Here is a 21,622-nt window from a genome sequence, read left to right as displayed (position 1 = left end):
TCCTGACTCTGGCAGCGACCCCAGCAAACCCAGTCTTGTCGCGAGCCCCATCTTTTTTCTGGCCTTCCTTCAACCTCCAACCACACAACACACACGCAAACGACGACCCTCATCGCAACCACTGACACCATCCAAACAGCTTTCCCTGCGACAGGTATCTACGAGGAACGGCCATCACCGGCCATCTGAGCGCATCAATCGTTCATCTGCCCACCACAGCAGCCATGGCGTCCACCGGGGCGCGCACCGGCGAACGCGCTATCCACCAGGACTACATCGCGCGCATTCGCTTCTCTAATGCCCTACCGCCGCCGCCGACGCCTCCGAAGCTGCTCGATATCCCCAACACGGGACTCGCCAGTGGCCAGTACACGACGCCTGGCTTCGCGTCTCGCCTGGCCCGGGAGCAGCCGCTCAACATCGAGGCCGACGCCGAGCTGGGCATGCCGCTCAACCTCGTGGGCATGCCTGGCGTTTTCGACGGCGACGAGAGATGTCAGTTGAATACCATAACAGGCCCTGTTTCTTCAGAGCCAGCCGTACTGACCCATTGGATACACAGCCATTCAAGCCCCGGCTGTCGCACCGCCTGTCCACCCCAATGACCGCCCGCTCCTGCGGCCCATCGCCGCCCTCGGCAAGCACAAGGTCGCCGAGGCCAACGTATCCTTCCTCCGCCGCACAGAATACATTTCATCGAGCAATTCCAAACATCCCAAGAGCGATAATTCCCGGATTGGCGTCACGGGCGCCCGGAGACCTGTCCGCCCTGCCCCCGATGCCGCCGCCGATTCCCCACAGGCCATCAAGCGGAAGATCGACCGCAGCTTCGAGATCGCCGAGGCCGATCTCAAAGATACCAAGCGCGTCAAGCACCCGGCCAACAAGAAGGTCAAGCTCGTTGACGCGGTGCCTCTGTTGCCCGACCTGGACGCGTTCCCCGACTCGGGCGCCTACGTCACCATCAAGTTCCTCACCAACCCCATCACGAACGCGACCCAGTACGACACACGACTCCTGAGCGGCCTCTTCCGTCCGATAGACCGCACGCCCGCCGAGGAGGAACTGTTCGAGATGGCCCTTGCCGCCTATGAGGAGGATCCCACCGTCAACCCGAAGCCGCAGAACCTCATGAACTACGACTTCTACCTCACACCGACCAAGGACGTGGCCAAGAACTTCCGCCGCAAATTCGACCTTGATGATCCTGAACACGATAGCGACAGCCTGTACACGCACGGTACCGCCAACGGCCGCGGCCACTTTACGTTCAGCCGAGTCAGGGCCTACGAGACATCTCAAGAGACGGAGCTGGACCACCCGACAAAGTATGAAGACGAGATAATCCTCGCTTCCAACGATGACGACACGTATCCCAAGCAGAAAGCCGTCTACTACTACCCCATCATGCAGCGCTCCTCCATCCGGCCCCAGCGCACCAAGCGCCTCGCCCGCACTGCCGGCATGTCCCAGGGCGACGAGGAGGAGCAAGTCATTGACGAAATCGAAGTCACCGTTCAGGACCCTAGCAATCGCATGCTCGACGCCATGCGCAAGTACAAGGAGCGGCCACTTGGCTGGGACCAGGGAGCCGATGAGGAGGAGGGCGAGGAGGAGCAGACGCAGACACAGACGCAGGATGCGGATGCTGATGCTGATGCCGACGCTGATGCCGACGAGAGGCAAGACAGTGATGGTGAGCGACGTCGCCGCCGCCACCGTGAGAGTAGCGACGCCGATCGGTCAGATGCCCGGTCACCGCGGGATCGAGAGGGCGAGGGCGAGGAGGAAGAAGACGAAGACGAAGAGTAGCTTGGAGTGCAAGGGGCAGCAGCACGGCCATCTCATCTAGTCGGAAGGTTACCGACGGCACAGCGCTGGTGCAAAAGTCCCAAGACAGAGAGCTCGCGCAAAACATGATTTCAAGGCGGAAGGGGTATTATATTGTATGCTTTACATGTCCGATGTTACAAAATCGCAATCAAGCCAACTCTGTTCTACAAGCCGCCCAGGGAAGTGGTGAAGTAGATAAACAAGAAAAGAATGCGCCCGTACTCCTTGAGCAAGCGGGAAACGTTTGTATATATAAAGGGTCCCGGCTCGCCCGCTTTGTGTATATGCATATACAGCCGTTTCGTCATTCACACGCTGGCCCTTGTGGTCCTCAACTCATTTCTTGGGTCAGTCACGGTAGTTTCTTGCCCGCGCTCGACGGATCGAAACCAATGATTGCTCTCTGGTCGTCAATGACGCGTCCATACCTGTCACGCCGGTGTCAGTAACGGTTACCTCGAAATTGAAGTTCGCGACGGCAATTGGGTGCTGCAGCCAAGTTGACTTACTCGAGGAGCAATCTGAAAAACCACGCCTCCATATCCTCTTTGCGGACCACCTTGTTGGCCCATTGCGTGCTCGCCATGGCGATGCGCTCGGCCTCGTTGTTGCCGAGTCTGCTGCTGCTAAAAAAGCGCACCGCCTCGAGCCACTCATCGCCTTGAAGACTCAGGGGCACGTAGTGTAACCAGGGTCGGAGCCACTCATTGTGCCATTCACGGAACATGGCGAGCTTAAAGGTCAGGCTCTTGCTCTGCAGAAAGGCGTAGAAGCGACCAGAGAAAGCGTTGCCGTCAATGTCCAGGAGGTACTTGTAACCCCAAGCATCCTGTTGCTCCACACGGTCCTTCACATCGAAGTATTGAGTTTGCGCGTCGCAGTCACCTGGGTCGCATTGGCCGACGTGCGAGAACGACACATCAATGAAGTCGCGATAGTCCCCACGGGGAACTTGCTTCGTCTCCCATTTCGGATTTTCCGCACCGCCACTGTTGACCATAATCTGTACCTGGTCATGTGCGTTGATCTTCTGGACAAAGTGCTGGCGGTGTTGCCTCCTCCACCCTCCGTTCCGGCTAAAGCCGCCGGTCGTCGAGCCACGCCAATAGAGCTTGTCTAGCTTCTGCGTCCAAGGCTTGTCCTTATCCTCCTCGTAGGACACCTTTTTGTACCAATACCAGGGCGAGGGATAGATGAAGTCATTATATGATGAGATTTTTGACTGGGAGAATATGGGGAACAGGTCGTGGACGATGTTGAAAGCATTGGGCCGATCAAAAAAGCCAAAGGTCGAGCTCAACGACGGTGTGAGGCAAACGTCCGACATGGCCGTGGCGTTGTAGACGAAGCCGAGATCACCAACCCCGTACTTGCTCATGTCGTCGGCGCGCTCGTCCTCTTCGAGAATCCTGGCCGGGCTGTCGGGCGGACACGACATGCGCGAGTGCGTCCAAGTGGGCTGATGGGCGAAAACGTTGAAACGAGTCAGTTTCGTCTCTTCAAACATCTTCTTGTCGCTCAGCTCAGGAGCTGTCTTGGAGAAGTCATTAATCGGGTTTGTGTTGGCGTTGGAAGCGGGCATGTTCACATCGCGCGCCTTGCTCACGAGTCGCGTTAGATCGTCGTGCGGAACGACGACTCGCGGTTCGTCGTGGATGTTGAACGCCAAGTCCATGTCCGGCAGATACTGTACGAACTTGGCCATCATGCCCTCGGTGGCGTTGCGCTGCCATTCCTGGCCGCCGCTGATATGAGAGACCGCATGGTTCCGGATGGCGACGCCGATGAGCGCGTTGTCGAAACCCAGGGCCTCCTTGGCTCTCGCGCGAATCGTCTTGGGCTTTAGGCCCCAGAAGGGCGTGATGAGGTCGTGGATGGTGTCGAACTCGTCGACAAGCTGGACCTTGTTGGCCGTGGCAAACTCGAACCACTTGTCGAAGTTGGGGGGTGGGGACAGCTGGTACCGCCTGCGGTATTCCTTGACAGCATCTGCCAGCGTCTTGGACTGCCTCTTGATGAGTTGGTCATGCTCGCGCTGGGCATCGCTCATGAGAAACCAGATGGGATGCGAGCCAGTCCCGCTGACAGACTTTGGTCTAGGGCCCCCACGGATACGGGGCGCCTCTTCCCAGTGTACGGACTTGGGTTTGTCGCCGCCATTGTTCTCGCCCGTCTTCGTCTCCGGTGGCGGCCCTTTGCGGGACACTGGCTCCCTCACCAGCCGCGAGTCGTCGAGGCGGAGGACTGTGTAGAAGCAGAGGGCGAGCAAGACGAGGCCGAACAGCGCCAGGGTCTGTCGGCGTCGCATGATTTGCTGGGAAGTGGGATTCAGCATCGGCGCCAAGGCGGACGGGGTCTTTGCTTTGATGTAGCTGTGTTCGTCGAATGTCGTCGCATTGGGGAGGAGAATTGGGGGAGTCGGCTACCAAAGCTGCGAAGAGGAGACCATGGCGTTCCGGCGCGTCGGCCGATTGGGAGGAGAGTGCGGATTCGACGAGCGCCTTCTCTCTCGGTCGGGTTGGGTAGATACAGGTACAGTGGAAGGAAAGGTGCGGACACGGGCGACAGGCACTTCGTCTGGTGCCAGGCCAACGAACAGCCAGGCCAGGCTAGGAGCAGGCCAGGCCAAGTCAAGTCAGGGAACCAAGGAGGAGCCAAAGGAACCAAAAACCAATGCTCAGTCGGTCCCGTCCCGGCCTGTCCCTGTTTGAGTTTGGGGCGGGCCAGCACCTGACAGGCGGCCCATTGACAGGGGGGGTACGCCCAGGGACAGCCACTTTTTCACCAGCGCAACCGCTCAGGCCGTCAACAGTCCCGCCCTCCAGAACAACGCCGCCTCTCCCAGGCAGCCAAGGCAGCCTCCCGTCTTCAGCGGGCTCGCTTCCCGGCGCCCACGCCCCCGCCCGCATGCCATCGCGTTCAGCGCGTGGTACGTACTCCGGTACGCAGCAACTGGCTGCTGCCTCATCAGTGCACGAACGAACAGTGCCTCGTGCTTTGCTCGCTCTGGATTGAGCGTTGGACCAACCAAGTTGGCGCTCGGCTTGAAATAACCCTAACCCCCACCCTGACTGCTGGCCGACATTATTGGGAACGACTGCTGCATTGATTGCTCGATTGGCTCAGTCACTCGCGACTGACTGTGCGATCCGCTACAGTCTTGTCAAATGAATCGACTACCGGATCGAACCCCAGCTGAAGCAGTCGTCCAGCTATCCATTCGTACCAGCCCTCATTATAGTGGGCATTTTAGCGGCTATTGCGCTGTAGAGCTCCCGGTCACAGTGCTTGACACCACCTGCAATGTTGCTGAGGTACGATGCTAAGGGTACTAAGGTGGTACTAAGGTAGTACCTTTACCGCCTGGGGCCTAGGTACAGTCCCAGCCTGGAAATTCCCGTCCAGAGGGAATGCAAGGTTCAGTAGGGCAAGGCAAGCGCAAATCGACAAACAGACATTTCCAAGCAAACCATCCACCCATCTGAACGGCTCACAGAAACTTGCATTCGATCCTGTGTTCCGCCATTTATGACGAGGGACGTCAATGCCTTCATGCGTGCGATGAAGCGTAGGGGCCAAACCGAACGCAGAAAAGCCCTGAAAGCGTCTAGTCACAGCTTCGCTGGGACTGGGACGAGTGCTGTCTCAAATGCACGCATGGATCAACCGGCACGTACTTCGTACTTCGCACAATGGACAGTCTACGGCAAACGACTGCCCAGGCGCATGTGGCCAAGCATAGTCACGGATTACGCGAGTTTAAGCAGGGCGTCACGTCCTCTAAGGTCCCATTCAGAGAGCTAAAGTGCGCTACATTCAACGGCAGCTGATAACATCGGCCACTGTTCATCATGGCCTCCCGGAACGCCGACCATGCCCATGTACTTTTAAGCCCCGGTTGGCATCCATCCTCTAGTAGAAGAAGCCAATGATCTTGCCAGCGACGTGCTTGCGGCGGGCCTCCTCGTGGTCCATGATGCCAGCCGAGGTGGTCAGGATGACGTAGCCGAACTGACGAGCGGGCAGCAGCTTGACAACCCACTTCTCGAGCTCGGCCAGGCGAACGTTGTAGCGGGGGGAGATGACACCAGTCTTGTTGAGGCGGCCGTTCAGCTGAACGACGATCTTGCCGGAGCGGTGATCATCGACCTCCTCGAATTCGCCAATGTAGCCTGCAAAATCACACAAAGTCAGTGAATGTTGCGACGACCCCAAGCGTCAAAAGGAGTGGCGGAGATGCGGAATCAACAGTTTCGGGGCCGTCGCAGGAGATGAATAATATATCGGCAACTTATAGGGGCTGGGCCGTGGGAGCAGAGTCGACCGTCGCCCTAGTTATCATACCGAAGGGTATTGCGGCCTCGAAACTGACGATTCCAATGCACCCGCGCTCTCGAATAACCTCTCACGTACCGTGACGCTGCATGACCTGCAGGAATTTGACGATGACCTTGGAGCTGGGTCGGATCAGGACCTGGCGCTTGCCAGCCTTCTCGGCGTTGTTGATGGAGTTGAGGGCATCGTGGAGAACCGAAGTGCGGACCATTTTGGCGGTGTTGTCGGGCGGAGATTCTCAAGTCGGATTGGAAATGAGGTATCTGCCAGGAGCAAAGACTCGACGTTAGCCTCGCGCGGCCATGAGCAGGGAGAGTGCCCTCAGCGATCGGTCGAGGAGGGTTCTGCCGCCCATTGCTGAGGGAGAGAAGAGTATCGAGAGCGTTTGCCTGCCGCGGTTCGTCGGTCGCGACACCGCCAACCTAATCGCACCGGGCCGAAGGCGACGACTGGCGGCGACGTCTAGTCGCCTCACCGCGGGCGGCGCTCACGATTGCTTCCTCCTGCCGCTGATAGAGGCATCATCCTGCCGCATCCCGATCGCCGTCAGCCCTTGGAATCATACATACCTCACAGGTGTGTTTGTCGGACTGGTTCTTGGTAGAGAGTGTGGTCGAGAAGCAGAGGGGGAAAAAAAAGTATCGTCGACCGCAGAACAGATGGTGGAGAGAAAGAGTGGGGATCGGTGTATTGCTGCGGTGTGTGTGCGCGAGCGCTTGTGTGTGCCCTGGTGGGTCCGTGCACGAAAAATTGCCCTAATCGCGTGCGCACTTTGGAGCCGCCGGCAAATCCCCGTTACGCTCAAATCCAGACCACCACCCTGCTCAAGAAGTGAACCCATCCCCTCTCTTTTCCCCCCCCTTCAACTCCAAATATTACAATCTTCGAGGATCGCCCGACAAGATAAACATTCAAGATGGTAAGCCTCCTTCAACGCTGATGAGTGGCCCCCCTCTTGAGGCTCGCTGCGGGTTGCTTGGCCGCATCCCGCAGACTGCCTTCGGGCACGACGCCGATGACAGACGTTAACGTGCCGCCCAACAGTCGGACGTAGAAGAGAACAACGCCCCCGAGGTCGCCGATGAGGTCGAGGTTTCCGCCGACGCCCCCAAGGGCCAGATGTCCGTTCTCGATTCCCTCAAGGGCGTCCTGAAGCTGGCTCTGATGCACGACGGCCTTGCCCGCGGTCTCCGTGAGGCTTCCAAGGCCCTCGACCGCCGCCAGGCTCACATGTGTGTCCTGAACGAGAACTGCGAGGAGGAGGCCTACAAGAAGCTGGTCGTCGCTCTCTGCGACGAGCACAAGATCCCCCTGATCAAGGTTCAGGACGGCAAGCAGCTCGGCGAGTGGGCCGGTCTCTGTAGGTGTTATTCCTCAGAAGGTTGCGGAGTTGTCCATCCGACGTTCGATTTGCTAATACCGCGCATAGGCGTCCTCGACCGTGAGGGCAACGCTCGCAAGGTTGTCAACTGCTCTTGCGTCGTTGTCAAGGACTGGGGTGAGGAGTCGCAGGAGCGCTCCATCCTCCTGAACTACTTCCAGACCTCGCAGTAAACGTGCTGCATGGACGGCGTTGAAATGAAGGGTATAGAGGCGCGGGCTGGCTTTGGGTCCGCCGGAAACGACACTTTGCGGTTGTACTCTAGCCTTTTTCGGCTGGCATCTGGATTTGGTATCTGGCCTCACGGTTGGCCCATCTTGCATGAGACGGGAATCAAAAAAACAAGGGAAATCACCAATGTTTTGGCCACTTGTTTCATGTGACGCAAAGTGTATTTGGATGTGAAGTACTACATGCTGTGTCTGGTGATGTCACTATTTGCGTCCCTCAACCTAGCAGAATGTCAGTTCGCTTAGCTTGCGTTCTCATCTTCGAAGACACGAACCATGATGATGTGATAGCCAAATCCAGTCTTCGCCTCGCCTATCTTGGGGCTGCTCGTGGTGCTCGGCTCCAGCGCAAACGCAACCTCTTCAAATTTTGGATCCAAGCTGCCCTTACTTTTCCACCCGAGCGAACCTCCTTCGGAGTGTAGGTGTAATGTGAGCTCGATTCCTAGGACAGGCCAGCATTTGTTGGGAGGGGCTGGGGATGCTTACCCTGCCTCGCTTTGTCCTCAGAGAAGTTGCGTGCGACCTCGTCGAACTTGATGCCCTCGTTCAGCCTCGCCAGCGCCTCCTCCTTCTTCGCGTGCTTCTCGCACTATCTCGCACGTCAGTATAGGTCGAGGCGCCTTGGGTATGTTGACGGGATGGTTGTCTTTGAGCCGTACCAGGATGTGCCGAACATTGATGGACTGCGCGCCCTTGGCTTTGCCGCCGCCCGCATCCTTGTCGCCGCCTTTGCCCTTGGCCGCGGGTTTGTCGCCGCCTCCCTTTTTGTCGTTTTTGCCCATGGTGGCTCGGTTAGTCTGAGAGGGCTGCGTGATGAGAGGGGAAAGTCAACGAGGTAAGTGCAGGCTGCCCCGCTTGGGCCCTGAAAATGCACCATGACGATCGAGGTTGGAGGGGCATGACGCCGCCAACATCTCTTCCTCGACGGTCGCCATGCAGTGCATCGCATTGCAATTTATTTACTATCTTTCTCATGGCTAAGGCGCCTCTCAGCGCAGCCCACAGTCACCCCCTCGCTTAACTTGGAGCGCGTTCGAACTGGCAGGAACAGAAGCCTTCGATGTCACTTTATTAACAGCCGCCTCGAAGGCCATGACATCAAATTATTCGCTGATGGTGCATTTTCGTTTCTAATTTCCCACCATCGAGCGTGTACTCCTGCTCGGCTTCGCCAGCTTCAGATCTTTGCCAAGTTCCAGCGCCTGACGCCATTGCTCGAGGTCCATCGTCTCCTCCGCTTTCGCTCTCTTCCAGTCCAAGAAGCCCTGCTCGCCGCGTCGCTGGCGAATTATTTCACCTTCGTACTTCTCGTAAAGATGCCAGTCATCGAGTTGCGACGGCCGGGGCACCTTGGCAACGTCATCGAACGGGCGCTGACCCGAAGCTCGCTCCAGTGTAATCTCGACGCGGCTCAGGCCCGTCTCCTCGTTGAACTTCTGGCCATATTGACAGATGATGTACCTACGGTGGTCCTCTTATCAGTGCCCGCGTTTTCATTCACCATTCAGTTACGCACGCACCATCCATCGTATCTGACGCCGGCTCTCGGTGCAAGCGGGCTGCGAAGGCGGTGCCCACGCAGGATGCGAATCTGCTTCCCGACCTGGGAGATGAGGCACAGATGCATTTCAGATAGTTTGCCTTCGCGTGCGTATTTGACGGACCCAAAAGGCGAACAGAGCCTTTCGCTCCCGCTCAACAGCGGGAGCGCCGTAACTCCCTGAGGACCTTTTGTCACGCGCTCGACCGTGCTGTCAACAATGCCGTCTCTGTGAGCACAAGCCATGTTCAACCACTAGCTGCGAGTTTTATCAGTAGGGTTTTCGGTGCGTCCCGCCTTGGAGTCCGAAACTTACGAGCCAGGCTCGTACTGGGGGTTTCCCTCGCCCTCGGAGAGCGAGTTGCATGCTGCTGCCTGCCACAGGTCGCCATCAGGCTCCACGACATTGCAAAACGTGACGCCCCGTAGGGCACCAGTCTTAGATAGAGCTCGATATCGACTTTGATCAAGGTCAAAGAAGCGCTCACGAAAGCGCGCTCGCCATTGTCGCTGAAGCCTCTGCGCCGTCTCCACATGGGTCCATGGGTAAGACGGTCCAGCATCGATATGGTTCTCTGGGCTGAGAATGTCGATGAGTAGCTTATCAAGACGCGTCTTCCTGATTGTGCCCAGCGGGATGGTCGGGATACTACACATCTCATCGATAGCAGCTGCTTCCAGGAAAGTCGTGATGCTCTCAGTTGCCGTCTCCGGTGGGCTGTTGTCGCCGACAAGCCCTGCTCGAACAATATCACAAAGTTCGAAGAGTGCAGCTTCGGTCAAGCCAAGCCCGCGGGTGACGCAGGGCGACTTTGGGGACACATCACCGGAGGTCATGCCTACTTGCGTCAGAGAACAGATCCTGTCCTTTTCTTCGGGGCACGACTTGCATTGAGATGCATCTCCGGATGTATCAGTGTCTCTGGAGTTGCCATAACGATGGTTGCGGCGACGGCGGCTGGAGACTTGAGAGCTGCCAGGGTCAATCATGCTGAGGCGCCGCCCTGACACGTGAGGATGAAGAGGAGGCACCATGCTCATTCGGCATTGAGTTCTGACGCTTAGAGTATTATAGATACAGAAGACTTGAGATTTTTCCTTCGCAAAAGATGCAGGGTATTTGAACAGGCCGCCAGAACAGAATATCAGCCGCACTGGCAAGGTGACTAGGCACGATGTGGCTGGAGGAAGGAACGAGCAACGTGGATGGAAGGACGAACTGATACAGCGACCGGAAGGAACCCTGGAAAGAACGAGCAGTCTCTGGGTTGGGCCCTCCTAGGCCAAATCTCGTCAAAGAACTACCTTCAGACTCTCCTACCCAAGCAATATTAGAGCTTGCATTTTTTTTTCAACCAGTAAACCTGAGGTTGAAGTCGCAATCAATCGCGCTACCCTGCAGGGGACGGGAAACCCCAGCTGGGAAGTGCCAGCCACCGCCTGCCTATCTCGTTACGGGGCAGGACTAACTAAGTATTCCGGCTGGCTAGCACCAGACCGCCTGCTTTCAATGGCCGCTTGCTTGATTCTGCTGGCATAATGAGCCGTCGCAAATCTCGCCCCAAGCCCACGGCGCCATCTCGATCACAGAGGTTGTCTGGTCGTACCCAAATTCGCACCTTCGTCAACGCCAGCCACATAGCCAACACAAGGCTGTGATTTTCTTAATAATGGCGGACCAGCCTCACTACGTCACGCGAGGAAGCGCGTCGCACTCTCAGTTGATTGGCATCACGCAGCGCACAACACCATTGGCCATAGTCTGGACCGGTGAGCAGCGTGTTCGGTGAGCGCTATATGGACCTCGGAACTCGGCGGATGGGTTTCTCTGACCATCTGTAGATTCTCCGACTTTCAAGTCAACGAAATCACCAAGGATGGCAAGGTGGTACACTTAAGCAGCATTGGCATGAACGACGAGCCGATATCCAAGGTGTGCCGCTGTCCCAACGGGGAGGTTGCGCTTCTCAAACACTAATAAAGAGCCTAGCAGACCCCTCAATCAAAAGCAGAAAAGGGTGTAGAAGAGGATGCTCCCACAATTGAAGCGTTAGATGAGACACAGACGTCCGCTACCACTCCGGCGGAACACAAGACGGAGATTTCACCTGACGACATTGCCGTCCTGGCCGGCCTCGTCAACGAAACATTCGCCCAAGATCTTGTCAAGCTTGTCAACGGCGAAGGGATTGCCGAAGGACAGCAAGTGGCGTCTGTCAGCTCTGGTCCCTTGGAAGACAAGTCGAAGCGCGGCCAAATACATGGCGAGGTGCGCCGCATTTTCAAATCCCGGCTCGAGACGTCCACCGATGGCACAGGTGCGATTATGGCTACCAAGGTCCCGTTACGAAAGGGAAAAAAGCGCAACCGCGGTGCCCGCGGACAGCCTGATGACAAGCCTACCGGTGAATACCTTCACTTCACGCTCTACAAGGACAACCGCGACACCATGGACGCAGTCAACCAGATCGCGCGCATGCTTCGCATTAAGCCACAATCCATTGGCTATGCGGGAACCAAGGATAGGCGGGCGTCGACTGCTCAACGCTGTTCCGTTAGGTATATGAGGCAACGCGCCCTTGCTGGCACGAACAGCAAGCTCTGGGGTATCGCGACGGGTGACTACGCGTATCGTGATGACCCAATCCATCTTGGACAGCTTCTCGGAAACGAATTTGTCATTACCCTCAAAAACTGCAAAGTTGTCGGCGAGTCTGCCGACACCCCGACTGCGGTGCGCCTCGAGAGGATGCGGAGACGAGTGCAGGAAGCCCTGGACCACATGGCTCGGCACGGTTGGATCAACTATTTTGGACATCAGCGCTTCGGTACGTACGATATCGGCACTCACGAAATTGGCAAGCTTATCCTTGGCAACAAGTGGGAAGAGGCCGTCAAAGCCCTCCTCAGCTTCGACCCTGAGATTGCAGCGAAAGCCGCAGCCGGCGAGGTCCCTGCTGAGGCCATGAAGCGTGATGAGTACGCCCGGCACCATGCCTGCATGCTCTTTCTCACCGGCAAGGACGTTTCCAAGGCCGCTCGCATCATACCTGGCAGGTACACGGCTGAGTCGTGCATCCTGCGCCACCTGACGCGCATGGGGACCGGCGCGCTCAAGGACTACGCCGGCGCTTTGACACACATCACTAGGGGCCTGCGATCCATGTACCTTCACGCTTACCAGTCGCATGTCTGGAACCATGTTGCCAGCCGACGGTGGGAGCTCCACGGAGACAAGGTCATCGCGGGCGATCTCGTCATCTCAGACGCTGCCGACGCCGCGCCACCCGCTACCGAGAAGGACCAGGACGGCGATGAGATTGTCAATCCGGGCGATGAGGCCGACGATGATGCTGTTCGTGCCCGGCCGCTCACAGAAGAGGAGGCCACCGGCGGGCGATTCACCATTCACGATGTGGTCCTCCCGTCGCCGGGGTACGACGTGCGCTACCCAGACAACGATATTGGCCGCTTCTACGAGGAATTCATGGGCCGCGAGGAGAACGGCGCGCTCGATCCGCACAACATGCGCCGCCTGCGCCGCGAGTTCAGCCTTCCTGGCCGGTACCGTAAGCTCATGCATCGGTTCCTCGCCGAGCCAAGCCTCGAAATGCGGCTATACGCGGACGACACGGAGCAAATGCACCCAACGGATCTCGATGTCATCAAGTTGGCCGGAGATGGCATCGGTAGCGGCGGCAAGCGTCGCCGTGGCGAGACCGACGGCGAAGGCGCCAACAAGCGCGCAAAGACGGAGGAGGGCTGTGGGGAGGGTTCGGCTCACAACGTGAGCGGGGATGCAATTGCCGATGTGTTGGCCGATCAAGATCCCGCTGCCGAGCCGGACAAGATTGCGGCGGTCGTCAAGTTCCAGCTGGGGAGCAGTGCCTACGCGACCGTCGCACTGAGAGAGCTCATGGGCGATCCGCCGGAGGAGACAGCCAGCGAGAAACCTACAAAGGAAACGAAAGAATGAAGCGGCGACACGAATGACGTACGTGTCCCCACTAGACCTCAGCAAGCTCAACCATTTGATGCCCAATCCTATACGCTATAAGCTTCGTAATACGAGAAAGAGAAAGCCCTAGAAAAGAAAGGCACAGGCACCATGTGTTCCTTGCACGCATGACCCTTCACAAACTCCGATTCAGCCCAGCACTTTCCTGGGATGCTGTAGCACTCATCCTTTGCGACGCAACTGCATGCTGCGTGTCAATTAAGAACATGGACATGACGTATGGCCACTTCTCGCCCCGGCCTTCCATTTAGTCGAGTCGTTATCTTCAGCACCGACCTCGGCCAACCTTATCCCTTCTTCTGCACTTGGCTCGTCTAGCCATTACATAGAGTGCGACCGTACCATGCTGCTATTCGACCGTTTAATCGGTGGCCAGCACGCGCCTCGCCTTGTTCCGTTGCTGCTATGGCATGCAATGAGACCCCCCCCCCCCCCAACAGGTCAATCACGTTCCCGCAGGCGTCTCGTCCCAACCCCATACGAAAGACAGGTATTTGACCATGTTGACCCGTTTTGCCCGCATGTCGACCATCCATGGATGCTCCATCATCTTCCACGGGCTCGCTCTGCGATGAGGCTGCTTCTCCAAGCTGAGGCGGGTCTGTTAGCAAGGAAGATCGCATACCGGCGGACAAGCATCTTACCAGCACTCAATGAAATATTTGAAGTTGTCGCTCCAGTACACATCCATATCGGGCTCATCCTTCAGTTTCGGTACGGGCTGACGCACAATGTACGTCAAGAGGTCGATGAGCCCGGCGCGAGGCTGCATCTCCGTTCCATCAGCCGGGAACGGGAAGCGATGCTGCGCTACCTCGAGCAGTGTGACGCCGGTGGACCATACATCAGAGGTAATGGTGTAGGACTGGCCAGTAATACGTTCCGGCGCCATGTAATAGCTGGTGCCGATGAAGGTGTTTGCCTCGCCCTTGGTGCCGAAATCGCCCGATACACCGAAATCGCACAGCTTGACAGCACCGTCCCGGCAGAGGAGTATGTTGGACGGTTTGATGTCTCTGTGGATGATGCGGCGCGTGTGGAGGTACGTAAGTCCGCTGAGGACGCCCTCGGCGATCTTGCCAAGAACCTTTTCGCCTGTCCGGCCACCCAGTCGCTTGACTTCCTTGTAGATGCTGTCCAGGGACCCACCCTCGCAAAACTCCATGGCGATGGATATGGTGGCAGTAGAGGGATCGACAAAGGCTCCGTAGTAGCGGCAGATGTGTTCCGAGGCACACTCCTTGTTGAAGCCGAGCTCTCGAACAATTTGCTTCTTGACGTCTGGGTCGGGGTTCGTAGTGATGACCTGGAGACAAAGACAGTGTCAGTTTCACCCCATCCGAGTCAGCCCAAACGTCTCCCGTCTCACGCACCTTCAAGGCAAAGACAGTCTTTCCGCCGTTGAGCATGCACTTGGTGACGGCACCGCCCGCTCCCTCACCCAGATTTCCTAATTCGACGATGCGCTTCTCCATGCTCGCAATCCTCCATCCTTCATCGTCAAGCTCCTCGACGTCTGCGTTTCTCGCCCGGTCGAGGCTCAGCTGGTCGAAAGCCTCCAGCCCTTGCAGGCTGCCATCCCGCTCCATGGCCACGCCGCCTTCACTTCTCTCCGAGTACATTGAACCCACTGCGGATACAGGATCCGGGGTCCCTTGTGCTCTCGTGACTGGGATGCCATACTGGGATGCAAACGACAGTGCCGAGTACTGGGACCCAGCTGACGTCGGGTTGCTCGCCCTCCCATCAAGGGGGCCGAAGCTTCCCGACCTCGAGTGGGCTGCACTACTCTCGCTTCCACCGTCTGCCGAGTGACCCGGCTGAGTTCCTTGGGATCTAGGGGGTTGTTCATATGGAGTTATTTGACTGCCCATGGGCGTCGCTAGATGTAACGTCGGGAGCGGCGGCCGAGGGGCAGCCTGCTGCCCAGGCTGGTTACCGACGGGCTTAACGTTCGGGGAGGGAGGGATGGCGAGGCCTAGCCTGGGCGGCCGTCCACCGCCGCCCCTCGTGCCGGGAATGGCAGGGCGGAGTATTGGCGCCGGGGAGGACATTTGAGGGATAGGGTTCGGGGTTGCGAGCGAGGCTGGGGTGGAAGAGGAGGAGAGCGGCTAATGAGAACCGGTCAGCGAGAACTTGGCCGGAAAGCTCTGCACATAGGGGTAGGTCACGCACGTGTTGTGAGAGTGGCTCGGTGGTCTGGGAGTGCGAGGTCGGGTCGCTCATGATGGCGTCGAACCGCCCAGCCAAGGCAGCTTGCACGGAGCTGATGAGGGGCGGACAGTCGGCGGCTGTTGGTGTGACGGCGATGCAGGTAAAGCAAGAAGTCGTGGAAAAGACCGCCAGAAGTCGTGGCACCGCACTACGATAGAATGGGGCGGCAAGACGTCAGAACGGCGGCGGCAGCAGTAGTCGGTGGACCGGGTCCGACACTGGCTGGGGGTCGGGGCCGTCGTGGGATCAGTGTCGTTTGAAACGAGATTCGTCAGCCGTCACGAAAGGTAAAGGCAAGGTCTGGGTCGAGAGATGACGACGCGAGTGTCTATTTGACGCCGAGCCGGCTACGGCGACGAGGGTCGTGAGGCGAGCCGTGGGAGACGAGGGAACTGCCCAATGGTGGGGACGGGAGTTTGGCAACGACAGCTACCTTGGTGGGAAGAAGGCCTGCTGAACGCTGCTGCGATGGGAAGGCGATTAGTAGCAAAGTCGAAGAATGAGGAAGATGGTCGGGGACGCAATGCGAAAAGTAGGAAGGCGCTCCCCGGAAGAAGCGATATGGCGGTAACCGGCCAGTTGGGTCGAGGAAGAGGAGTAAAGAAGAGGAGGAGGAGGAGGAGGAGGTGGTGGTGGTGGTGGTGGTCGGTCGAGGCCCGAAGCTGGCATCGACAGGGCCGGTCGGTTCGTCCTCCCGCCCACCAGGGCCTCTTCCACCGTCTACATCTGCCTCAAGTACTTGGCTAGGGCGAGATGCCGGTAGGTATTGACTCCACCTCACTGACCGACAAAGCTGGCTGGCAGAGCAGCCACTACTAGACCTTGGCCGCCTCCCGCCTCGATGATCTCCGGGATGCAGTACTTCGTGCAGTGAGTAATGATCGTTGCGTATGTACTTTGCGCGTTTGGCCTGGCACACACACCACCAACGGCGAGAGCGAAAGGGGTGGGTGCCACGGTGCCTCATGATACAGCCCAAAGTCGGTGCACATCAAGCACCCGCGGTTATGCCATGCCTCCCCGGACTCCGAGCACACACCCTTGCCCGCCCAGCACACCTTGGGCTTGGGGGGGCGTTGCGCACCGTGCGTCCAGTGGCTCCCGTGATGGTACGTAGCGACTGGAGGCAGCCGCTGAAGCCCCGAGGGGGGGGGCAATATCGGCATCCCCCCCAATGAAAGCTGCGGGCTCGCGGCAGCCTGATCCCTGGCTGGCTTGGAAGCGGCGAGGCCTGGCGCCCCTGGAGCCCTGGCTGGACCATTCCGGGGAGTGATTGCCAGGGGCCAGCGGGCAGGCGACAACAGGCAATGCTGGCGGCGGGCAGCGGGCCGTTTGGCGCCAATCACCCCGGAAGCACAGTGGGGGGGACTGGCCTGGCATCCTGGCGTGGCCACCAGCTGCCACGTCGGCTCTGACGCTGTCAGCTCCACGACGTTGCGTACCTACGAAGTATGTCGGACCTCATCGGACGGACGATCAGACGATTAGTCGTCGCTGCCTCTGCGGATCACGATACTGGGCTGACGGCAAAGTGCCATTGAGATGTTGCGAATGCGTCGTACTCCCCCCCGGTTGGTGACTCTGACCACTTTGGTCCTTCACATTCACCACCCGGGGGAGGGGGCTCCCATCAGTCCATCAGCCTGCGTCACAGCTCGCCAATGGAACGAGGCGGACTCAGTCCACCGGCTGCCCGGCTCGCATTGTTTGCAGCCGGGAGTGCGGCATGGGGACAAGGACCAGCCCATCAGAAGCCGAGGACAGGGGATAGGCCTTTGATGGTGGGTGCACTGGACGCATCGGAAAGACAGGCTGACCACGCTCTCGCTGACGGCAAGGCCAAACACCTCTGCGAGTCGCACGGAATACTACCAAGGATCCAGTCCAGCACTGCTCCTTCGTGCGTGCGTGTGTATGTGTGTGAAGGGAAACTTGCTCGGTAGATTGCGTCGCCGCTGCCTCTCCTCGGTGATGAGCGGTCTGTCTCATGAGTCAGGACTCGTGGCTGATCCAGACAGACAGAGATCTCGCTCACTTTCGTCTGTGCTCTCGCGTGCCGCGCTTGCGTGTGGCAACTAGAGACGCTCCAAGCGCAGAGAAGCCTTGACACTGGCATATGACTCGAAAGAACCCACGAAATGCTTTGTACCTATCGTACGAAGCATAAGCTCGAAGCGGCCGATTGCAAACCGGAGAGCACCATTGATGACAGGACGCACAATTCCACGACTTTCTCAGGCCACAGCCAGGCAGCGGAAACAAGGCACAGCCAATGCAGCCCACTGCCGTGACTTTTTCGTGGTCATGTTGTCTGGTCGTCCTGCCAGGCACAGAACAGAGGCCGCGCTCGGAAACCCGCTGGCTTTCCGACTCTGGAGCTGCAGCGCCGTGTGACCAATCTCCACACGGTAGGCGTGTCAGGAGAGCAAGGCATCCCTGCGACGGGCGCCTCACCCCTTGAACCGTCGGTCAAGAGCAACGATGGTTGAGCCCAGGGGAGCGGACGGAACTACTAGTAGTATACTGCGGAGCGCCCCCGTCACAGGTCCTGCAAGCGCGCGTCTACCAGCCCCGGTCCAACTTGGTGCATTGCTTCGAGTTGAGGGTGTTGCAGCGCCGGCCAGCTGGCTGTGTGCTACTTCGTACTAACGTACCTCGTACTGGGGTCCCGTCATCGCGTTTCCCAGGCTCGAGGCTGGCCACTGCCGAGCCGCCAACATGGGTGCAAGAAGCTGCCGACGCGGCGCCCTTTAATTTCGAAGACGTGCTGCACGTTTCGGCGTCACCAGCCGCTTGCAGATCCGTGCGCGCGCGGGCCCAGACGCTGCCGAACGGACGCGAGCATTTCGCCCACAGGCGTTGTCGACGTCGGATGGCGGCGATAACGCGATGCGGATGTCGCTGCACTGTCAATTGCGGTACGTACCCTCTCAATCCAGTAGTAGCACTCATCCTCAAGACAAGACACTTCGGTACCTGAATCTTGTCCATCCTCGACAGGCGGCCTAACGTCAACCCCACCTGGCCCGCTCACCGGACCCCACCCACTGTAAGTGTCTAGCCCCCACCGCCTTCCTGCCCCGAAGGGTCCCGTTCTGTCCGACTTTCGCCTCGCGGCGGCAGAATCGCCAAATTTTCTGCTATGGCTTCACGACCAGGGAGCCGCCCCCAGACCAACCCGACGGCCACGATGCGCGCTGCTATGGATCACGCAGACTCAGACTCGGACGCCGCCAGCATGCGCAGTGAGTCGGGTTCATCTAGCGAGTCTGACTACTTAGACAACAACGCTTCGCGGAAGCGTCGCCGGACGTCGCCCACTGCCGAAGCCACTCGCGCAGAGCTCCAAACCGCCGCCGCCGCCGCCGCCTATGACGACGAGGACGAGGACGATGGCGATCAAGTCAATGGTCTCGAGGGTTTCAAGGCTGCCATATCCGCCATTGCAGCCCCGTCGCGGGTCAAGCGAACGGCGCAGGCGGCCACCAATGGCACCACCATAGCCGCACCGCGGAATCGCATCCAGGCGCCACTTGATCCAAATACAACCTTTTCCTCTCTTCAGGTCCGTCCCTGGCTCGTGCAGTCCCTCGGGAACATGGCCATCAAGAGACCCACCGGCATTCAAAAGGGTTGCATCCCCGAGATCCTAAAGGGCAGAGACTGCATCGGCGGCAGCAGGACTGGTTCCGGAAAGACGGTTGCCTTCGCCGTGCCTATTCTGCAGAAGTGGGCAGAAGATCCAAGTGCCATTTTCGGCGTCGTTTTGACGCCCACCAGAGAGTTGGCCTTGCAGATATACGAGCAGTTCAAGGCCATCTCCTCGCCCCAAAGCCTCAAGGCTATCCTCGTGACTGGTGGATCGGATATGCGCGCTCAGGCCATCGCCCTGTCCCAACGGCCTCACATCGTCATCGCCACGCCTGGCCGCCTAGCAGACCACATCAGGTCGTCTGGCGAGGACACTGTCTGTGGGCTCCGACGCGTGCGCTTTGTCGTGTTAGACGAAGCGGACAGGTTACTGCATGCCTCCGGGCCGGGCAGCATGCTTCCAGACGTGGAGGAATGTCTGGGTGTGTTACCGCCCGCTACGGAGCGCCAGACATTACTCTTCACGGCCACCATCACCCCCGAAGTTCGAGCCCTCAAGAATATGCCCCAGAAGCCGGGCAAGCCGCCCGTCTTTGTCTGCGAAGTTGATACCCAGATGCTTGCCATCCCTACGACACTCACGCAGACGCACATTCAAATACCCGTCACCCACAAGGAGCACTACCTGCACGTCTTTCTCCTCACGGAAGCAAACCAGGACAAGACGGTCATCATCTTTTGCAATAGGACTTCGACAGCCGAGTATCTGCATCACCTGCTCCGGCTCCTGGACCACCGGGTCACCTCGCTGCACTCCAAGCTTCCTCAGCGCCAAAGAACTGACAACCTTGCACGATTTCGTGCCTCAGCCGCCCGCATCCTGGTGGCCACGGATGTGGCAGCCCGCGGTCTGGACATTCCTGAAGTCAGCCTCGTTGTCAACTACGACATACCCCGCGATCCGGATGACTACATCCACCGCGTTGGTCGTACTGCTCGTGCGGGCCGAAAGGGCGAAGCAGCGACGTTTGTCGGCCAACGTGATGTGGAGCTAGTTCTGGCGATTGAGAAGCGCGTGGGCCGCGAGCTCGAGGTCTGGGAAGAGGAGGGCGTCAATCTAGAGACTAGAGTCATTCGCGACGCGCTCAAGATTGTGAGCGAGAAGAAGCGGGAGGCGTTGCTCGAGGTAGAGGAAGGTAGGGAAGTCGGCGGGAAGAGGAAGAGAACCAAGCAGAAGCTTCAGGCCGAGTAAGAGGCATGCTCCGGCAGGAACTCTCTAGGGGTATTCAAATTAGATGTGACACATAGCGACGGAGCATTGCAAGGTCATATTTCGTGCCAGATTTGCCCCCTTTCCCATTACGTGTCAGTCAGTGTGCGACTGTCCACGGGCAAGGAAAAGGGCAGAGCAGTATACTATGTTTTACCCCATGTAATTAGAATAAGGTAATGAGCAACATGGTACGCAATGGGTACGTCCCTTGTTCTATGGCACGGCTCCCCTCGCGCCCAGTCCATCGCAAGAAATCGGGGCAGTGTGTCAAATGCCGGAGTCTTGGTTCTGGGCACAAATACACACGAAAGTCAGAGCACATGACACTACAGATTAACGCCCTGACCTTGGCTACAAAGGCAATCCCTTCTTGTAAGCGCCTCAAGCTGAGAGGGACATGAAACGCTACCTGGCCACCCCGCGCGCGCATGGGCCGAGTCGTCGTTGCCCGTTCAGTAAGCGATGCGCTCCGGAGCAGATCCGTGCAGGAGGTATTTTACCTTTGTCAGGTTCGATCGCGGGGGGAGGGGGAGGGGGGCGCCGGGCGCACGCCAATCTTTGCATAGCCAGTAATTGTTGGATAATGGCATGGGAAGACGCTAGGTTGTCTTCTTGATTCTAGATGCACGAGAGTCGGGACGAGCGGCTTGGCCCCTGTGTATCGCTGACACACAAGTTGGCACACGACAATATGCCAAAAGCTTGTGGCCGCCTATATAGCAAGATAGTCAGTCAAACAGAAGTCACATCGATGGGCCGGGGGGGGGGGATCTTTATAAAAGCTGGCGGCCGCCCTCGCACGTCTCCCCGCGGGATGTGCACGACAGGATCTTGTCCGACGACAAATCGACAGACTACAACTTTCCTTCCCCTATCGCCCAACCCGCAGCCTGAAAACAAAAACAAAAACAAAAAACATGCAGCCAACAGCCACCGCGATGGCGTCTATCGCCGATCTCTTCTCGCGACCCGGGGACAACTGGACCCCGGCCGACTGGGCAAACGCCGAAGCTTTCTGGGCGAAAACCACGAAAGAGGCAGCCGTCACTACCGTAAAACTCCCCTCTTCCCATTCCCATTTCCATTCTCCCGCCACGCAAATTCTCTTACGTGAGGGCATGCATGCGTCATGGCAGCGGTATAAGGAGGTTGATGCTAACGGGGTTTCCCCCCTACTCTCAACCTACAGAAGTGCAACGTGCAG

General features: G+C 58.3%; 9 protein-coding genes across 12 annotated transcripts; 4 read left to right on the top strand and 5 right to left on the bottom strand.

Annotated features, from left to right (window-relative positions):
- The first annotated feature begins 82 nt into the window (after positions 1 to 82).
- On the top strand, positions 83 to 2,014 carry JDV02_000896 (uncharacterized protein). The gene is made up of 2 exons (XM_047981768.1): positions 83 to 495; positions 563 to 2,014. Exons 1-2 carry the CDS (start codon positions 225 to 227, stop codon positions 1,810 to 1,812), a joined length of 1,521 nt encoding a protein of 506 aa, XP_047837728.1. The 5' UTR covers positions 83 to 224; the 3' UTR covers positions 1,813 to 2,014.
- Positions 1,924 to 4,449, bottom strand: JDV02_000895 (uncharacterized protein). The gene is made up of 2 exons (XM_047981767.1): positions 2,343 to 4,449; positions 1,924 to 2,261 (listed from the first exon to the last, which is right to left on the bottom strand). The coding sequence occupies exons 1-2, from the start codon at positions 4,166 to 4,168 to the stop codon at positions 2,186 to 2,188; spliced, it is 1,902 nt and encodes a 633-aa protein (XP_047837727.1). The 5' UTR covers positions 4,169 to 4,449; the 3' UTR covers positions 1,924 to 2,185.
- Positions 4,450 to 5,597: 1,148 nt separating this feature from the next.
- On the bottom strand, positions 5,598 to 6,813 carry RPS22 (40S ribosomal protein S22). The gene is made up of 2 exons (XM_047981766.1): positions 6,247 to 6,813; positions 5,598 to 6,005 (listed from the first exon to the last, which is right to left on the bottom strand). The coding sequence occupies exons 1-2, from the start codon at positions 6,377 to 6,379 to the stop codon at positions 5,746 to 5,748; spliced, it is 393 nt and encodes a 130-aa protein (XP_047837726.1). The 5' UTR covers positions 6,380 to 6,813; the 3' UTR covers positions 5,598 to 5,745.
- Positions 6,814 to 6,986: 173 nt separating this feature from the next.
- RPS12 (40S ribosomal protein S12) lies at positions 6,987 to 8,055 on the top strand. Its single transcript, XM_047981765.1, has 3 exons — positions 6,987 to 7,087; positions 7,213 to 7,528; positions 7,598 to 8,055. The coding sequence occupies exons 1-3, from the start codon at positions 7,085 to 7,087 to the stop codon at positions 7,720 to 7,722; spliced, it is 444 nt and encodes a 147-aa protein (XP_047837725.1). The 5' UTR covers positions 6,987 to 7,084; the 3' UTR covers positions 7,723 to 8,055.
- PIN4_1 (Peptidylprolyl isomerase) lies at positions 7,931 to 8,638 on the bottom strand. The gene is made up of 4 exons (XM_047981764.1): positions 8,442 to 8,638; positions 8,269 to 8,371; positions 8,055 to 8,191; positions 7,931 to 8,001 (listed from the first exon to the last, which is right to left on the bottom strand). Exons 1-4 carry the CDS (start codon positions 8,562 to 8,564, stop codon positions 7,984 to 7,986), a joined length of 381 nt encoding a protein of 126 aa, XP_047837724.1. The 5' UTR covers positions 8,565 to 8,638; the 3' UTR covers positions 7,931 to 7,983.
- A 274-nt stretch (positions 8,639 to 8,912) lies between these two features.
- JDV02_000891 (uncharacterized protein) lies at positions 8,913 to 10,312 on the bottom strand (the record flags this gene model as incomplete). The annotated part of the gene is made up of 3 exons (XM_047981763.1): positions 8,913 to 9,243; positions 9,303 to 9,551; positions 9,639 to 10,312. The coding sequence occupies 3 exons, from the start codon at positions 10,310 to 10,312 to the stop codon at positions 8,913 to 8,915; spliced, it is 1,254 nt and encodes a 417-aa protein (XP_047837723.1).
- Positions 10,313 to 10,904: 592 nt separating this feature from the next.
- On the top strand, positions 10,905 to 13,377 carry PUS7 (tRNA pseudouridine(13) synthase). Of its 3 annotated transcripts, none has more exons than XM_047981761.1 (3): positions 10,905 to 11,092; positions 11,165 to 11,255; positions 11,316 to 13,377. In XM_047981761.1, the coding sequence occupies exons 2-3, from the start codon at positions 11,232 to 11,234 to the stop codon at positions 13,296 to 13,298; spliced, it is 2,007 nt and encodes a 668-aa protein (XP_047837721.1). In that variant the 5' UTR covers positions 10,905 to 11,092; positions 11,165 to 11,231; the 3' UTR covers positions 13,299 to 13,377. The 3 variants fall into 3 exon arrangements, with proteins under 3 accessions (XP_047837721.1, XP_047837722.1, XP_047837720.1); XM_047981762.1 differs by having other exon boundaries at positions 11,165 to 11,257; positions 11,313 to 13,377; XM_047981760.1 differs by having other exon boundaries at positions 10,905 to 11,108.
- MKK1 (Mitogen-activated protein kinase kinase) lies at positions 13,323 to 16,598 on the bottom strand. 2 transcript variants are annotated; one of them, XM_047981758.1, is made up of 4 exons: positions 15,516 to 16,598; positions 14,714 to 15,451; positions 13,985 to 14,646; positions 13,323 to 13,930 (listed from the first exon to the last, which is right to left on the bottom strand). In XM_047981758.1, exons 1-4 carry the CDS (start codon positions 15,564 to 15,566, stop codon positions 13,786 to 13,788), a joined length of 1,596 nt encoding a protein of 531 aa, XP_047837718.1. In that variant the 5' UTR covers positions 15,567 to 16,598; the 3' UTR covers positions 13,323 to 13,785. The 2 variants fall into 2 exon arrangements, with proteins under 2 accessions (XP_047837718.1, XP_047837719.1); XM_047981759.1 differs by having other exon boundaries at positions 13,323 to 14,646.
- Positions 16,599 to 17,027: 429 nt separating this feature from the next.
- DBP8 (RNA helicase) lies at positions 17,028 to 20,621 on the top strand. The gene has a single exon (XM_047981757.1). It carries the CDS (start codon positions 18,697 to 18,699, stop codon positions 20,395 to 20,397), a length of 1,701 nt encoding a protein of 566 aa, XP_047837717.1. The 5' UTR covers positions 17,028 to 18,696; the 3' UTR covers positions 20,398 to 20,621.
- The last annotated feature ends 1,001 nt before the right edge of the window (positions 20,622 to 21,622 follow it).

This window comes from Purpureocillium takamizusanense, chromosome 1, assembly GCF_022605165.1.
Source record: "Purpureocillium takamizusanense chromosome 1, complete sequence".
In the NCBI taxonomy this organism is placed as follows: domain Eukaryota; kingdom Fungi; phylum Ascomycota; class Sordariomycetes; order Hypocreales; family Ophiocordycipitaceae; genus Purpureocillium; species Purpureocillium takamizusanense.
This window is presented reverse-complemented; position numbering and strand designations above follow the sequence as displayed.

Coding starts and splice junctions, on each gene's coding strand:
- JDV02_000896 (XM_047981768.1), top strand. CDS start 225: ATGGCGTCCACCGGGGCGCGCACCGGCGAACGCGCTATCCACCAGGAC. Junction 496..562: donor TTTCGACGGCGACGAGAGAT/GTCAGTTGAATA, acceptor TTGGATACACAG/CCATTCAAGCCCCGGCTGTC.
- JDV02_000895 (XM_047981767.1), bottom strand. CDS start 4,168: ATGCTGAATCCCACTTCCCAGCAAATCATGCGACGCCGACAGACCCTG. Junction 2,262..2,342: donor TTTTTCAGATTGCTCCTCGA/GTAAGTCAACTT, acceptor CCGGCGTGACAG/GTATGGACGCGTCATTGACG.
- RPS22 (XM_047981766.1), bottom strand. CDS start 6,379: ATGGTCCGCACTTCGGTTCTCCACGATGCCCTCAACTCCATCAACAAC. Junction 6,006..6,246: donor GCAGGTCATGCAGCGTCACG/GTACGTGAGAGG, acceptor GTGATTTTGCAG/GCTACATTGGCGAATTCGAG.
- RPS12 (XM_047981765.1), top strand. Junction 7,529..7,597: donor CGGCGAGTGGGCCGGTCTCT/GTAGGTGTTATT, acceptor TACCGCGCATAG/GCGTCCTCGACCGTGAGGGC.
- PIN4_1 (XM_047981764.1), bottom strand. CDS start 8,564: ATGGGCAAAAACGACAAAAAGGGAGGCGGCGACAAACCCGCGGCCAAG. Junction 8,372..8,441: donor TCAATGTTCGGCACATCCTG/GTACGGCTCAAA, acceptor CGTGCGAGATAG/TGCGAGAAGCACGCGAAGAA. Junction 8,192..8,268: donor TGAGGACAAAGCGAGGCAGG/GTAAGCATCCCC, acceptor TACACTCCGAAG/GAGGTTCGCTCGGGTGGAAA.
- PUS7 (XM_047981760.1), top strand. CDS start 10,993: ATGGCGGACCAGCCTCACTACGTCACGCGAGGAAGCGCGTCGCACTCT. Junction 11,109..11,164: donor ACCGGTGAGCAGCGTGTTCG/GTGAGCGCTATA, acceptor GACCATCTGTAG/ATTCTCCGACTTTCAAGTCA. Junction 11,256..11,315: donor ACGACGAGCCGATATCCAAG/GTGTGCCGCTGT, acceptor AGAGCCTAGCAG/ACCCCTCAATCAAAAGCAGA.
- MKK1 (XM_047981758.1), bottom strand. CDS start 15,566: ATGAGCGACCCGACCTCGCACTCCCAGACCACCGAGCCACTCTCACAA. Junction 14,647..14,713: donor AGACTGTCTTTGCCTTGAAG/GTGCGTGAGACG, acceptor CTTTGTCTCCAG/GTCATCACTACGAACCCCGA. Junction 13,931..13,984: donor AAATATTTCATTGAGTGCTG/GTAAGATGCTTG, acceptor GACCCGCCTCAG/CTTGGAGAAGCAGCCTCATC.
- DBP8 (XM_047981757.1), top strand. CDS start 18,697: ATGGCTTCACGACCAGGGAGCCGCCCCCAGACCAACCCGACGGCCACG.